The sequence below is a fragment of the Siphateles boraxobius genome, unplaced genomic scaffold, assembly GCF_051911475.1.
Source record: "Siphateles boraxobius isolate OS27281-9 unplaced genomic scaffold, OSU_SipBor_1 9, whole genome shotgun sequence".
Classification (NCBI taxonomy): domain Eukaryota; kingdom Metazoa; phylum Chordata; class Actinopteri; order Cypriniformes; family Leuciscidae; genus Siphateles; species Siphateles boraxobius.
In genome coordinates this window covers 14,778,711-14,794,175 of record NW_027509219.1, presented here as the reverse complement: position 1 = coordinate 14,794,175, position 15,465 = coordinate 14,778,711, and the positions used below count along the sequence as shown (strand labels likewise).

Sequence of the window (15,465 nt, the reverse complement as noted above, 5' to 3'; positions counted from 1 at the left end):
TTTTATATGGTAAATGGTGATTCCTATTATATCCATAATGTACTTTTGTAACAAAATAGTTTTTTTTAAACAAATGTAATTTTACTCCGTTTATTAATGTTTTTACTCCACAGTTATATAAAAATATATATAAAATAACAGCTTTTTATGTAAAATTCACTTCATAAAAGACCAACATTTCTGACTTTCATTCATGGAGTTAACATGGATAATTTGACATAGTTTAGAGCCCATCTAATTTACCCATCTTTTATAAAATCCAGGTTTAAAAGTAAAAAAAAATCACTTTAACCAATAGATGGCTGCAGAGCTCCAATATTTGCTATTTGACTAACTGAAAGACATCTTTTCACAAGTTCTTTCATTTGAATTTATAACTACATATTATGAAATCACAATTATAACAATACAAATTACATTTTGTCAAACTTTACATTATGATTAGAATCAAACCTGAACAACTTTAGAGTTTATCATTTATTTCAAACATCTGCTTTTCATAAAATTCTACACATTTAAATTGTGCAACTATCTATGCGTGTTCTGTGTGGTTTCTGATTTTGAGGATGAATTTTGTTTATTTTCTAAGCGGGGCCAGACAAATGGAAACCATTAATTTGATTCTAATCATAATGTAACATTATTAAAAAACTTTTTTTTTCCAGTACAATAAAATGCTAAGCCATTTTTATTGGTATACTTGTGATATGTAGATATGAATCCAAATGGAAAAACTTGTGAAAAGAAGTCTTTCAGTTAGTCAAATAGCAAATAGTGAAGCTCTGCAGCCATCTACTGGTTAAAGTGACAATTTTTTACTTTTAAAACAGCATTTTCCAAAAGATGGGCAAAAATATTATACTAAACCATGCCAAATTAACAATGTTATCCCCAGGAATGTAAGTTAGAAATGTGGTCTGTAAGTGAATTTTATATACAAAAAAAAGCTGTAAAAAGCTGTTTTCGTATAAAAATTTATTTTTAAATGTATATAATAAATATTACAAAATATAATAAATCCTCCAAAAAACGCAAATGTAAAATTACATATGTTTTATTTATTTTTTTATTTTGTAACAAAATTAAGATAAAGATAACATTCCAATTTTTTTATTTGTAGATCTAGAAAGTATTGACAACTGTACAAAGTCTCATGCCATTTGTACAAAGATAGTTTATTTTAGCAAACGTCATTTGGTGTCAAAAAGACCCCGAACACGCTTAGCGCACAAGGGTTAAGTTTGTGTGTGACTAATCATGTTAACTTAAGACTGTTACGGTCAACACACACACTGGGCTGATGATGGAAGAAGCAGAAGTGAAGCACAGATATATGTGTAACCTGATATACTTAATGAGTTTTCAAGATCAAACAGAAGATCACTGTATTTTTTTTGTCACCTAAAAAGATAGTAACCCGATACACTTAACTAGTAATAATCACTAAAATAATTATTTTAAAATCTATTATTATTATTAAAGGCGCAGTAAGCAATTTCTGAGAAACACTGTTTATATTTGAAATCACCAAAACAAACACACCCCTAACCAAAATGATCACACCCCAATCTTGTTTCGCCCACAAATTCACAAACCCGCTAAGCAACACAGGCACCTCCCCCCTATACGTTCCTTACTGCTGATTGGCTACAAGTGAGTTTTGGTGCTCCGTCCGATCCACTTTCAACAGCAATTCTCAGAAATTGCTTCCTGCCCCTTTAACAACAATATAATAATTCCATGATACACACAAACAAATACACATAAAAAAAGACAAAAGACATTATGATTTGCTCAGAAACATCTTATTAAATATCTTTAGGAAGATGGAACAAAACAATTTCTGCTGTTTCTACTAACAGGAGTTGCAACGGCTGGTCCAAGAATATAGCACATTCTGCACTTAATATAGATATTCTTTTATTTATAATAGTCTCAAAGCATTGCACCTCTTTCTAAATCTATTAACATGAACGGGAAGTAATGTTAGAAAAATACAATATGAAAACAGTCTAGTTAACAAAAATATTCAATCAAACTAAAGATTTTAAAAAAAAAGACAACAAAAACAACAACAACAAAAAGATTTGTTTTTCTCTTAAATAATAATTTCACAAAATGGTGCGCTTTGCAGCATGATGGTTTAAGATTATATGATTTTTTTTCCGGACATCTTTTTTTGTCTGTAAAAAACAAATTGATGTATAAAAAACAAAACATTAAAAAGATATTACTACTGAGATAGACCAAGTATATTCTTCAGATATATCCCCTTCAAAATAACTGAAGGGTTGCTTCTCTTTGAATCACATGCCACAATGTTATTAAGACCCATCACAACCTTTAAATCTCAGCGGATACTGGGATTCATCACAACTGCTTGTGTTACCAAAATATTCTCATATCAAAACCATATGTAGCATCAATATTTTTTCATTCTAATAATAATGTGAATATTGGCCACCGATATATATATATATATATATATATATATATATATATATATATATATATATATATATATATATATATATATATATAACACACTGTATATTTAACTAATCATCCTCATTACAGGACAAACAAGTATGCGTCACTGCCATCGAAACCTTTATGATTGACAGATAAATCAACAGCACATGATGAAAAAGGTCTTCATAAGTGGTCATATTCTGTTTTCAATAACATTAAAATAAACTATTGAAGGATAAAAGTGATAGGTCCGGAGGACTGACACCACTGCAAGCACTATGGGTGTGAATGGAAGGGGCTTTAGAGGCAAACGGCACACTTTCTCAGTTGCATTTACTTTGGACAACCATTAAACAAAAACTTCAGAGTGCTGACTTTAGTTTTATAATAAAATCTTTCAGGAACAAAAAGTGCTATAGTTATGGATTCCTTATGACATATATGTTGTATGTTTTGACATTTAGAGATTTGGATTGTAATTATTATTCTACTCGATTACTGTAGCACTCTGTTCCAAGTGTTCACTAAACAAGATCTGTCTTTTAGGTCCCAAATACTGTCACATAAGTATCCTCAAACAAGTTAAAACACTCTATGATTGGTTCTTTCCTGTGATAATGCACAGGGTGTTTTTTTTTTATAAGTCTGAAAACAAAGTAACAGTTGTAACATTGTTACCAAGTGAAATGGTCCTTGCATAATTAGGGTTTTCTGTAAAACCAAAAACAAAACAAAACAAAAAATCAAATCAAACAAATCAAAATAAGATCAGAAGGCTATATTACAGGTTAGCTAGAGTGTGTGTGTGTGTGAGAGAGAAAGAGAGAGAGAGAGAGAGAGAGAGAGAGAGAGAGAGAGAGAGAGAGAGAGAGAGAGAGAGAGAGAGAGAGAGAGAGAGAGAGAGAGAGAGAGAGAGAGAGAGAGAGAGACGTTTGTTGGAATGACCCACTGAGGAAGCACCAGTTATGTTGTAAATAGAGACTGTGGAAATATAAAACGTCAAATTCTTTCTGTTGACCGGTTGCAACACACACACACCCCTTCAGCAGATCCAATCAAACATTTAGACTGGAGAGTTACTTCTCCCATTCCCTGCTTTCAATCTTACAGTCAGCAAAGGATTTGCACAAAGATTGTAGACGTAGGACATATAAATAAATAAATTACACACCAACAAAAGAAACTCTGCATCTAAAGTGGATACAGTATGAGATGGCAAGCCTCTGATACAGATACGACCATCAGATTGAGCTCTACGTGAGGTTATCACAGAGGTGAAAGCAAAACTGCACACTTTTAAATCAAGTAAGGCTCTTTCATGACCGCTGATGTCAACAGTCCATCTGAAAATGAGAGTCTCCAATGACAGAGTGAAATCAATTCTCTCAATTCGTTTCAATTGTGTAACTGAAAGTGTACATTTAAAGACTTTTTGTATGTTACTGTTAGATCATAACATTTCTGTAAACAAAAAATGAGATAAAAAACCTTTGTACTAGGAAATATTAACAAAATATTAATGAATAGTAATTATTGTGATAATGGAGTATTAAGGCCAATTCGACAAACGTTGATCAACGCGGACAATCAGCAGATTACGGTACGTCGCTTCTCAAACATTTCGTGACTCGAAAAGGGCGATTGAAGACGTTCAATGGGGTAACGCACCGATCAGTCAAAACCCGTCGAAGTGTCTTGCCATTGGTCGCCGTCTGTTCATGCAGTGTGAATTAGCCTTAAAGGGAACTATCCCGTTAATAGGATCTATACAGTTTTAGAGCCCGTCAATAGATGCCCACTAAATGCCCATCATCACCCAAAAACAAACCACATCTGCAGTGCTTGTGGGATCTACATTATAAACCACATTCACTTGAACAGCAGTGAGAAAGTGCCACCTATAATCAAACAAATGACAGACCAAAAATGTGACGCCCAAAAGAGGGCTCAATAGATTCCGACAAAAATAAAAATGCCATCTTTCAATGGGACTGCCTGAGTGCAACCATCAAGTTTTTTCCTTCCTTCTTTTAAAAACCATGGACTGTCTATACATTCGTCTTTCGTGTCATTTTACCTACTGCATAGCTATCTGCCTAGTGTACACCTCTGAAACTTGCAATCACTACAATTTCGAGGTGGCAAAGAACAGTATTTATTACTGGTGATAAGAAACGCCCCCTTCAACATTAACTATTTCTCAAAATAGCAGCTAACTAATGACATGGCTAAAACATAAATTTGAATCACTGGATCTTTTTCCTTATATTTAAGGCATTGGGACTTGCACATTTGGAAGCAAGACTCAGACACTAGAAGTTAAATTAGGAACAAGCAAACTACATTTTGTGCGTTAATTCAAGCAGTGCAATTCAAACATAAAGCACAATAACCTTGCATCACTACTAGCTCCACTCGCTTTAACACGATCCAAAACTGTGCCATGCATAAAGCGAGTATTGGCATGTTTGTGTGTGTTGTGAATGTGAAGGTGTGTGACAGCGGCCACTGCGTGCACGCAGGCACTCATTAGTACGTCATTTCATTTCAAACACATCCAATTATCTACACATTGATGCTTTGTGCAGACGGAGCGGTGCAGATCAGCCAAAAAAGGAACACTGATATTGGAAATTTGGTAGATTTTCCATCCATCAAGTCTCTGTTGTCATATCCTCCCACATCCAAAGAGATGAACAAGTACACCCTGCATTGCATCCACTCGCTGTTGTCATGGAGACACCTTCAGATGAGCTCCCAAGCTGCTGCGCTGTCAGAGTTTTCAGCAGCCGTATTAACATATAGAAACCAACTTTAGTGTTGATGACAAAATCAAAAAGTGAATCAAAAAGGATAGAGTTTTTAAAGGATTGTGGGATGAGAAGAGTTTATAGCTGGCTGTTCATTAAGGGACTGGACTGTAGATTTCACTGACTGAGTGGAATGAAGCTTTGTGACGACCATCTAAAAACCTACCGTTGCTAAACACTATACCCCACTTTCTCCCAGTTCTGGCTTTGTTGGCATTTCGTCCTCTCTCCTGTCGTGGCGTTCATGGCAGCTGCGGGTGAAGATGCTCCATTGGTAGCCAGCGAAAGTGGGGCTGATTGGGATGTACTTGAAAATGCGATGGCGCCGCAGGAAGTCCATACCAAAAGGAAGGTCGTAAGACTCCATTCTTTCCCGTTTAGATGTGCTGCTTCTACGATTCATCTTACGGATGCCCCTTTCCTCCGGGGTGCCTGGAATAATATAGAAACAGAATGAACTAAAGCATGACCAACAAGAGAAAAAAAAAAGTTTAGAATGTTTAACTCTCTGGGCCTCTACGAAAAATTTGACATGTAATTTTGGGGATGGGATGACACTTAGCGACTTTTGTTGCATTAGCAATGTGAAAACACAAAAAAATCAGGGACATGATTTGGATATGTTAAAGGGTACAAAAAAAAAAGTCACACTTGGCTCCTTCGTGGTCTCAAATGACCAACATAAAAATACAAACAAATAGGGCTTCAGAAAACAGATTTTTATGATTGTATTATGAGATTGGCACCTACCAGGAATAGTATTATCCAGCACAAACGCCACAGAACCTCCAACAAACATGGCAGTTGTAAGCAGAACGTTCAGGACCTGATCTATCTGCACAATACCTATAACAGAAGAAAAGAATAAGAATGCTTACATTGTCCCTCATGTAATCATCTCTCATAAAAGTATGTATGTATTCGTGTTTGGGCATCTACCAGTGACGAGAGGGTTTTCTTTCAGGTAGCTTGGCAGCACCAGGCCGAAGAAGATGGAAAAGCCAAGGACAAACAGGTTGCGGGACGAGTTGAGATCCACAAACTGTAGGTTGGAAAGGCCAACGGCGGTGATCATGCCGAACAGCGTGCAGAACAGCGCTCCCAGAACTGGGTCCGGCAATGATGCGAATAGAGCACTGAATTTACCCACCATGCCTAGCAGTAGCATCAGTGCTGCACCATACTGAATAACCCGCCTGCTGCCCACCTACACAATAAAACACACAGAGAGAGAAGAAACACTCTTATTTATTTGTATTTAATGTACTACATTGTATGCATTAGGATGTCAAAGCAATGGTTAAAGGTTCTCAATCAAATCAGGTTACAAAGAATCTTTTTTTGCAGTATGATGTCACTGATCTATTAAACTATATGGCAATCACACAAATGACAACACAAACACTGTTATTTATATACAGTAACAACTGAGAACCTTTTAAATGATAACCTGTCAACTGAAATATTAAAAATCATACCCACCCCAACCTTTTGTGTGTTTTTTAATGTCTCTGATGCTCACCAAGGCAGTAATTATTTGATCAAAAAATACAGTAAAAACAGTAATATTATGTGAAATATTACTATGATTTAAAATGTGTTTTCTACTTTAATACATTTTAAAATGTAATTTATTTCTGTGAAGGCAAAGCTGAATCTTCAGCATCATTACTTCATTACTTCAGAAAGCATTAAAATATTCTGATTTGCTGCTCAAGAAACATTTATTATTATTGTTTATACAGTTGTACTGCTTAATATTTTCGTGGAAAACCTGACGAATTTTTTTCAGGATTCTTTGATGAATATAAATTTCAAAAGAACAGCCTTTATTTCTAAATGTTTTGTAACAGTTTGCCATGTTTTTATTGTCTTTTTTGGTCAATTTATTGCATCATTTCTTTAGAAGAAAAAAACCCTCAATAACCCCAAACTTGAATGGTAGTGTCCATGAACAAGCTCATATTTAGTTAATTCCTAAACTGCTGCAGTTAATGCGTCATCACAAATTATAATTGTGCAACTGTAAAATCAAGGTAGAGGCCTCATTAGAAGTAGTAGAATGTGTGATAAATAAATAGTTCCCATGGGAACAGCCCTGTGGGAGTCCATAATCGGTCAGAGCTTATCTCTTTAATGAAGTTCACTGGCAACTCAAGAGCTGCTCACTTCAGCATTTACAGTCTTTAGGATACTAATGATCCACTGCAGTCACATGCTGCAATGTGCAGTGTGCCACGGGCTGTTCACTGATGTGCTTTTACCACCCAGCTCCTTGAAGCCAAGCACTGTTGATGGTGAAACTGGTTTACGAGTCAAGATAGTGCTATTTTGTTTTCCTTTGTTGTAAGTAAATGCACAAAATGGGGGGCAGTCGTGGCCTACTGGTTAGAGAGTCGGACTTGTGACCCCAAGGTTACAGGCAGAAAAAAAGCAGGTGGGGGAGTGAATGATATCCTAAATACCCATGACTGAGGTGCCCTCGAGCAAGGTACCTAACCTCTCATTGGGCACCACAGCAGGTGGCTGCTCCCTGCTCTGGGTATGTCCACGGTTTGCAGTGTGTGTCTTCTATACTCACTGCTCCTAATGTGTCTGCACTAATTTGAATGGGTTTAATGCAGAGGACAAATTCTGAGTACGGGTTAAAATTCTTGGCCTTCACATCACAAAAGAAATATAAGAGAGGGTGAATAGGAAAATATCCTACTTTTGTGATGCCCAGCACTCCGATGTTTGGGCTAGAAGATGTGGAGCCATTTCCTGTCCCAAAGACGCCATCGAGGACACAGGAAATGCCCTCCATAAAGATCCCTCTGTGGAAAAAGAGATTCCATTATGGGAATGTGGAAGGAATTAGTTTAGGACAATAAAACAAGCTAGATGTCTCATCAGTTTTTATATCACGTGCTGCTGTCTTTATGTTGTACCTGTTAATGGCATGTATAGGTGGAGGAGGGGCACAGGAGAGACGGGCACAGGCATAATAGTCTCCAATGGACTCTATGATACTGGCAACCACAGCACTCAGCATCCCGATCACCCCTGCTGCTGACACTGTAGGCAACCCCCACTGGACTAGAACAAACAACCAGACACACAAAGCAATATGGGCGATCTAAGCATGTTAGTACAGGGAAAAACCTATAGTATAGAAGGATTTAATTTATTATATTCACAAATATGCTCATACATTGGACTGCTGTAACACACAGAAGCTCTTCTCCAAAATCTAGTGAGCTGCCTACATAGGCAGCATCCTAAATGTCATGGAGCGAATAACGCTACATGCCACACTGGCTCAACAACAAATGATTTCAATAGAATTTGGTGTTAGCATGTTGCTACGTCATGATACTTTAATGAGCACAAAAGTAAATAGAAAACACAAATATTGTATAAAACACCATCTTTATTTATACTAGTAATTTTTATTCACTATTGAAGGAAATCATTTTCCTGCCTGTCATTATTTATTTATTTTTCACTTAGCTTGCAGTGTATTATAGGATTGTCTTTACCATGAAGGATACATGTGAGGCTGCCTTATAATTTCCCTTGTAGAAAAAAAGTGCACTTTTACTATTTGAAGTACACTACAAGTTCACATTAAATGCAGTTAAGTATAATTTTTAAAAAAAACGGTACTTAAAGATAATATTACTGACGACACTTAAGAGTACTTTTTTTAAGTGAGACTGTTTCTAATACACTTAAGTACACTTTTAATTAATTACTTGTATTTATGTCAAATTAGACATGCAAACACATACATGCACACACACAGTTTTACTATATTAGTGAGGACATTGCATAGACTTCCACTGATTTTATATATCAGATTCAGATATCAGATTCGATGTTGTGGACATGCCTGGGGGCTGGATACTTGCCCTTCATTATATATATATATATATAAACAAAAATATATATATGTGTATAATTGTGTATAGACACACACACACACTGTATATTATATATTAATGACACACACACACACACACTTACAGGGGTAGGGTATCTTAAACCAGGGAGCGGCTGCCAGGATGCCCTGTCGAGCATCTGTTCGGGCGTAGAACCCATATTTGCCCTTCTCAGGAGGAAACACGTCAGTCACCGTGAAGATGAAACACAAAAACCATGACACAAGGATAGCCATGATAATCTACAGAGAGAGAGAGAGAGAGAAAGAGAGAGAAACCCAACAACTTAAAAAAAGTAATCCAGACTTTTGAACACAAAATCAGACATGTTATCCAACCAACAGCAGACAACACTGACCGAATTATCATCAAGGATCAATCTGTGTATATTTTGGCTTGCCACTATCTGCCTCCCACGCTCCCTTTCATTGCCATGTCATTGTCTGCTGTGCTTCCATTTAAAAAACCAGGCCAAAAAGACCTCATCTCTAAAACAGCATGGCAATTACGGCAGTCATCAGAGCTGACGGCAGATTACATGCGCTGCCAAGGGTCTGAAAGTGCCAACTCATTCTGCTGGGAGCTGGAGACACCAGACTGCTAATGATCATGATCATTCCATTCATGGAAATGTGGAGCACTTTGGAAATAAAAGATGCAATTAAATGATTCTTGAGATCTGGAACAAAATATGTCTCACAAATTTACCTGCCAATAGATTAAAAAAATAAAGAAATATTTTGAATTGTACTGAGAATTGTTCTTCCTTTAAAATGTATATATTTATATTTATATATATATATATATATACACACACACACACACACACACACACACACAACCTCTAAGAAGTTTGGAATTACAATTACATTACAATGTTTTAATATGTTTGAACTTACTTATGTTCACATATTTTCATTCATTTATTTAATCAAAAATACAATAAAAACAGTAAAATTTTGTAATATTATTTCAATTTAAAATAAACACTTTCTGCTTAATACATTAAGAAATGTAATTTATTCCTGTCATGGCAAAGCTGAATTTTCAGCATCATTAATCCAGTCTTTAGTATCACATGATCCTTCAGAAATTATTATAATATGATGATTTATTATATTATTGTCAATATTGAAAACAGTTTTGGCTGTTTATCATTTTTGGGGAAACAATGATTCCATTCAAACATTTGAAGTAAGATAAAAAAAAAGGAGAAATTAATACTTTTATTCATTAAGGATGCAAGTGACAATGAAGATATTTATAGTGTCACAAAAGATTTCGGTTTAATAAACACTTTAATAAATGTAATAAATACATTTAAAGAATGCAAATAAATGCAATTCATTGAACTTTCTATTGATCAAAGAATCCTGAAAAAAGTATCACAATTTTCACAACAATATTAAGCAGCACAACTGTTTTCAACATTGATAATAATAAGAAATGTTTCTTGAGCAGCAAATCATATTAGACTGATTTCTGAAGGATCATGTGACACTGAAGACTGAAGTAATGATGCTGAAAATCCAGCTTTGCATCACAGGAATAAATCACATTTTAAAATATATTAAAATGGAAAAGAATTTTTAAATGTTTCCAAACAAAAAATCTTCATGTTTAAACGTTTAACAGGTACTGTGTATATATTCTCTACATCTTTATGAGCTTTCTTATCTTGGATTAATGTGGAGAAACTCACTGGGAACATCTTGAACAGCTGGAAACGGTAAGACGTCCAGCCTTTTTTAGATTTGTAGATGGGGAGCGGCAACTGGATGTTACGAGCGTACTGAGAGAACAGCAGCACCAGGAAGATAGTTCTGTTTAAAAGAGCGGAGAGAGAGTTTACACGCCGAGTCCACAGAGCCAAAGACTGGTTACATACACAGCCAAACGTGTTTGTGTGCAAGCCGTACTCACAGCATGGCAATGCCCCAGTGTTTGCCTGCCCTCTCTCCAGCAGCCTGGAAGCCTGAGAGTCCAATGAGAGTGACAGTAGGTGTGATGGTGAGCGGCCCGATGTACTTCAACAGGACACCTGGCAAACCTAAGGCCCCTATGACCACCTCGATTAGGGACGAGACTATTATAGCACCCTGGATCTACAGAGAGAGAGAGAAAAAGAGTTAGTGAGTAAATCTAATCATACAAACAATCTAAAAGAACCAAACAAAGAAGAAAAAGAGGAATTTACAATAAAAGTGGTAAAGGTTAAAAGCCATTAAGGTAGAAAAGTGACATTGACGCAATCCTCTAGACAGCGTAATGCTCCATTTAATCAAATTCAGCTCAAGTTGCTTAATCTTCATGTCTGCCACGGTTTAGACCAAAATCAACATTAAATCTGTTTACACAAGTCTCTTTAAAGACAGACAAAGAAACAAAAAAAAGAACAAGCAAAAATGTATGTAGCATTCATAACTTAGAAGCAATATTTATAGAGTATTTGAACACTTATCACTGCATTACTTCAAAAGAAGGTCTGGGTCTACAGTTATTCCTCTTATTTGTGCGTTAATTACATTTTATTGCAAGTTATATGCAAATTATTATATAATTGTATATACTAGTGACAGTATATCTTCATTTACAGAAATTTCTATTTCAAATAAATGCTGTTCTTCTGAACTTTAATATTAAAAAAAAAATTCTCACAAAAATATTGAGGAGCACAACTGTTTCAACATTGCAAACATCCATCCATCCATCCTCTGTAGGATCATGGGGAAATAGTAGTGTTATTTTAAATAGTTTTCTTTCACAATATTACTGCTTTCATTGTATAGATCAAATCAATGCAGTCTTGGTGAGCATAAGAGACTTCATTCAATAACTTTTTAAAAAATAACTAAAAAGTAGTTGCAGGAATAAAAGTGACTTTGACCAGGGCCAGATTGTTATGGCAAGGCGACTGGGTCAGAGTATCTCTGAAAGGGCAAGGCTTGTGGGTTGCTTCCAGTCAACTGGTCCGAGAAGGGACAAACCACAAACAAGCGACAGGGTGTTGGGCGCACAAGGCTCATCCATGCAAGGGCAATGAAGGCTTTCCCGTCTGGTCCGAGCCAAGGATAATGATAGTCATGGGTGGAATGTGTTACAACACACAGTGTATCACACAATGATGAGCCCTGTCCGCTGTCAAAAGTGCCTTCAATGGACTTGGAGCAGTGGAAGAAGTTCGCCTTGTCCTAATCACGATGCTCTGGGTAATGTTCTGCTGGGAAACTCTGGGTTCCGCCATGCTATTGGTTAACTATCCAGTTTTTAGTAACGTTTGCAGTGATAGTGGTCCTATAGATGTTAAGAGATTTTTTTACATTATAGCCATGCTCATGATCACGCCACAGCCATATCACCCTCTAGCCCAAGACTGGTTGCCCACTGAAGGGCTGAGCCTGGTCAGTACCTGGATGGGAGACCTCCTGAGAAAACTAGGTTGCTGCTGGAAGAGGTGTTAGTGAGGCTCACCCTGTGGTCTGTGTGGGTCCTAACGCCTCAGTGTAGTGATGGAACACTATACTGTAACAAGCACAGGCCTTCGGATGAGACATTAAATCGAGGTCCTGACTCTCTGTGGTACACTTCTCGTAAAGAGTAGGGGTGTAACCCAGGTGTTCTGGCCACATTCCCTACATTGGCCCTTATCAATCATGGCATCCTAATAATCCCCATCAACTGAATTGGCTCTATCACTCTCTCTTCTCTCCAACTATAGCTGGTGTGTGTTGAGCGCACTGGGGCCGTTGTTCTGTGGCTGTCATCACATCATCCAAGTGGATACTGCACACTGCTGGTGGTTGAGGATAGATCCCCTGATAGGATTGTAAAGCGCTTTGGGTGTACAGCAGTACATAGGAAATGTGTGATATAAATGCCTCATTCATTCATTCATGATAGCACCTAGGGTCCCACAATCCCATGGAGCAATCCTATTAAAGGGGTGGTAAAACACATTTTTTCAAAGGCTTGATTGTGTTTGTGGGGTGCACTGTAACGTGTTCATGCTTTGTTTTTAAAATATTGCATTATGCTGTACTTAAATTGTACTAATTATTATAGTATTACAAAAAATAAGCTTCATAAACAAGAATTTCATATAATCGTTCTAACAAATTATACTAACGTTACAGTCCTTAAAGGGATTTTTTTGAGTAAAGACTGCGGATCTATAGTGATTGTTACTGACTGTATGGCACCGTTACTTTTGTATTTTTAGAACGATAGTAGCAAAATATCTGTCGACAGAACTATTAACCCAAAATGAACACTAAACATGGGCTTCCAAATCAAACACAGAACCATGTTTAGCATGCCTGTAGATAAACAATACATAAAAGCTCTAATCAAAGAATAATTTACACTAATTCCAAGTTCGCAGTTGAGATTAAAAAAAAGTTTGTAACGTTAGGTGTTTGTCGGATAACGTTAAGTATGAATGAGCATTTAACAAACTGGTTTGCAGAGCCAAACAGCATTGTCATTTGTTTACTTCCTTGCTACAACATACAATTAACAATACGAACTATTGCAGGAAAACATATCAACGAAAAATAAATCATACTTGCAGGTTGTGGCCCGTAAACAACAGCTTCTGTTCTTAAAGTTGAAACTGCTCCATCTTTCAGGACAAGCCGTTGTTGCGAATCCTGCATTGAACTCGCGAAGATTGTGGAAGCTTTCCTCCGTAAAATGTGCAGCACAGAGAGCGAGATTTGGGTATATAATTATTAAAAATAAATTTTAACCATTGATCCCTAACTCCCCCGACCCTAGGAAAGCTGAACAAAGTGGACCTGCAATCCGGATGAAAATAAAAGCAGCGTTTCGACGGCATTGCGGCAACAACACTCCTATACCACAACAACTCTTCTCCAACGCAATATAAAATGGCCTCGCCCCCCTTATGTAGTATTCTCGGAGGAGGGGTTTAGTGGGGTTAGTGATGTCAGCAACCCTGGAAGAATGTATTATATCTCCCTTTGCTTTGAACGTTGAGCTTTGTAACTTTGCAGATGTTGTTTATGCTCAAACAGCAACATTACACACTAGCTAAAGTTAGAAAAGTGAAATCGTGTTTTACCACCCCTTTAAAAGCCACTATAGACCTTAACTTTCCACTTTAATTCATTAGTTTCACACCAGTTCCTCTATTGGTTTTACATTCCTCATTGAATACTTCTGTTCTCATATCTTTCGGTCTCTTTGTTTCAACACACCTCTCGTATCCTGGGGTACCAGATGTCTTCTGTGTGTGGCAGCTCTGTGGCATTTAATACAGCAAAACCTGTAGAGAAACATGACAATCTGATTACTGACTGAGAAAGTACATGAGTGTGTGCAGGGTTGCTGTAAATTTAAGGCCTTTTAAGACCTTTTAAGTCCTAAAAAAAAAAACTTTACGCTTGGGGTTGACAAAAATGATCTCGTGGGGGGGATATTTTGGGGGATTTTGTCATATAATAATAATAATAATAATTAGAATATATTTTGGTAATGCTATTTTACAGTGTCCTTGTTACATATGTTACATGTACTTACCATAGCAATAACAGTAAATTATGCATAATTACATGCAACTAACCCTCAACCAAATCCTAATCCTACCCTAACCCTATTGTAAGTACATGTAGTTAGACCTGTCCTGGACAGCTGACTGCTGAAGAGAATTCTCCTTTAATATTCTGAAAACAACTTTTTAATAAAGGGGCAATATTAAAACATGGGGCAAGACTTTTTAATGCAAGCGGGAACCCATGTGTGTGTGAGATGTACCTGTTGCGTTACATTTCCACTTTTCCAGTGAAAGGATGGCTCTTGATGGGGCGAGAAATGCAAAAGCACTAGCTTGGAACAATGGAAGCCTGGATGCAAAACACACACAACAAGACAATAATCAAATCACAAGAACACATACCCTTAAAAACAACAACAACACTTTTGTGGAAAACTTTGCTCGGAAAAATCTGCTATTACTAAAAACCATGGCATATATTATGTGTGGCTAACGAGAAAAGCTTTTAACCCCATCATGAGGTCACTCCCCTGAATCAATGATAATCCACCAATTCCAGAACAAAACAGTTTGGAACTCTTCAGCTACTGTTCCTAAACACTTTCCAACAATACTATTTACAGTTGACCGTGTAATATAGGATGAAATTTCATGAACTGACTTACTGCAAAGGTGGCACCCTATCACAGTACCACGCTTGAATTCACTGAGCTCTTCAGAACGACCCATTTTCCCCCACAAATGT

General features: G+C 36.7%; 1 protein-coding gene across 3 annotated transcripts in view; it reads right to left on the bottom strand.

The window, feature by feature from the left end:
- Positions 1 to 4,497: 4,497 nt before the first annotated feature.
- Positions 4,498 to 15,465, bottom strand: part of slc23a2 (solute carrier family 23 member 2) — a 46,487-nt gene continuing 35,519 nt past the window's right edge. For all 3 annotated transcript variants that reach the window (XM_077224508.1, XM_077224510.1, XM_077224509.1), the window contains 10 exons: positions 14,981 to 15,069; positions 14,425 to 14,492; positions 11,129 to 11,310; positions 10,908 to 11,028; positions 9,291 to 9,447; positions 8,213 to 8,360; positions 7,993 to 8,098; positions 6,222 to 6,489; positions 6,033 to 6,128; positions 4,498 to 5,714 (listed from right to left, as the gene is read on the bottom strand). In XM_077224508.1, the coding sequence (XP_077080623.1) occupies positions 5,461 to 5,714; positions 6,033 to 6,128; positions 6,222 to 6,489; positions 7,993 to 8,098; positions 8,213 to 8,360; positions 9,291 to 9,447; positions 10,908 to 11,028; positions 11,129 to 11,310; positions 14,425 to 14,492; positions 14,981 to 15,069 (1,489 nt within the window). In that variant the 3' untranslated portion in view covers positions 4,498 to 5,460. The remainder of the gene's footprint in view (positions 5,715 to 6,032; positions 6,129 to 6,221; positions 6,490 to 7,992; positions 8,099 to 8,212; positions 8,361 to 9,290; positions 9,448 to 10,907; positions 11,029 to 11,128; positions 11,311 to 14,424; positions 14,493 to 14,980; positions 15,070 to 15,465) is intronic.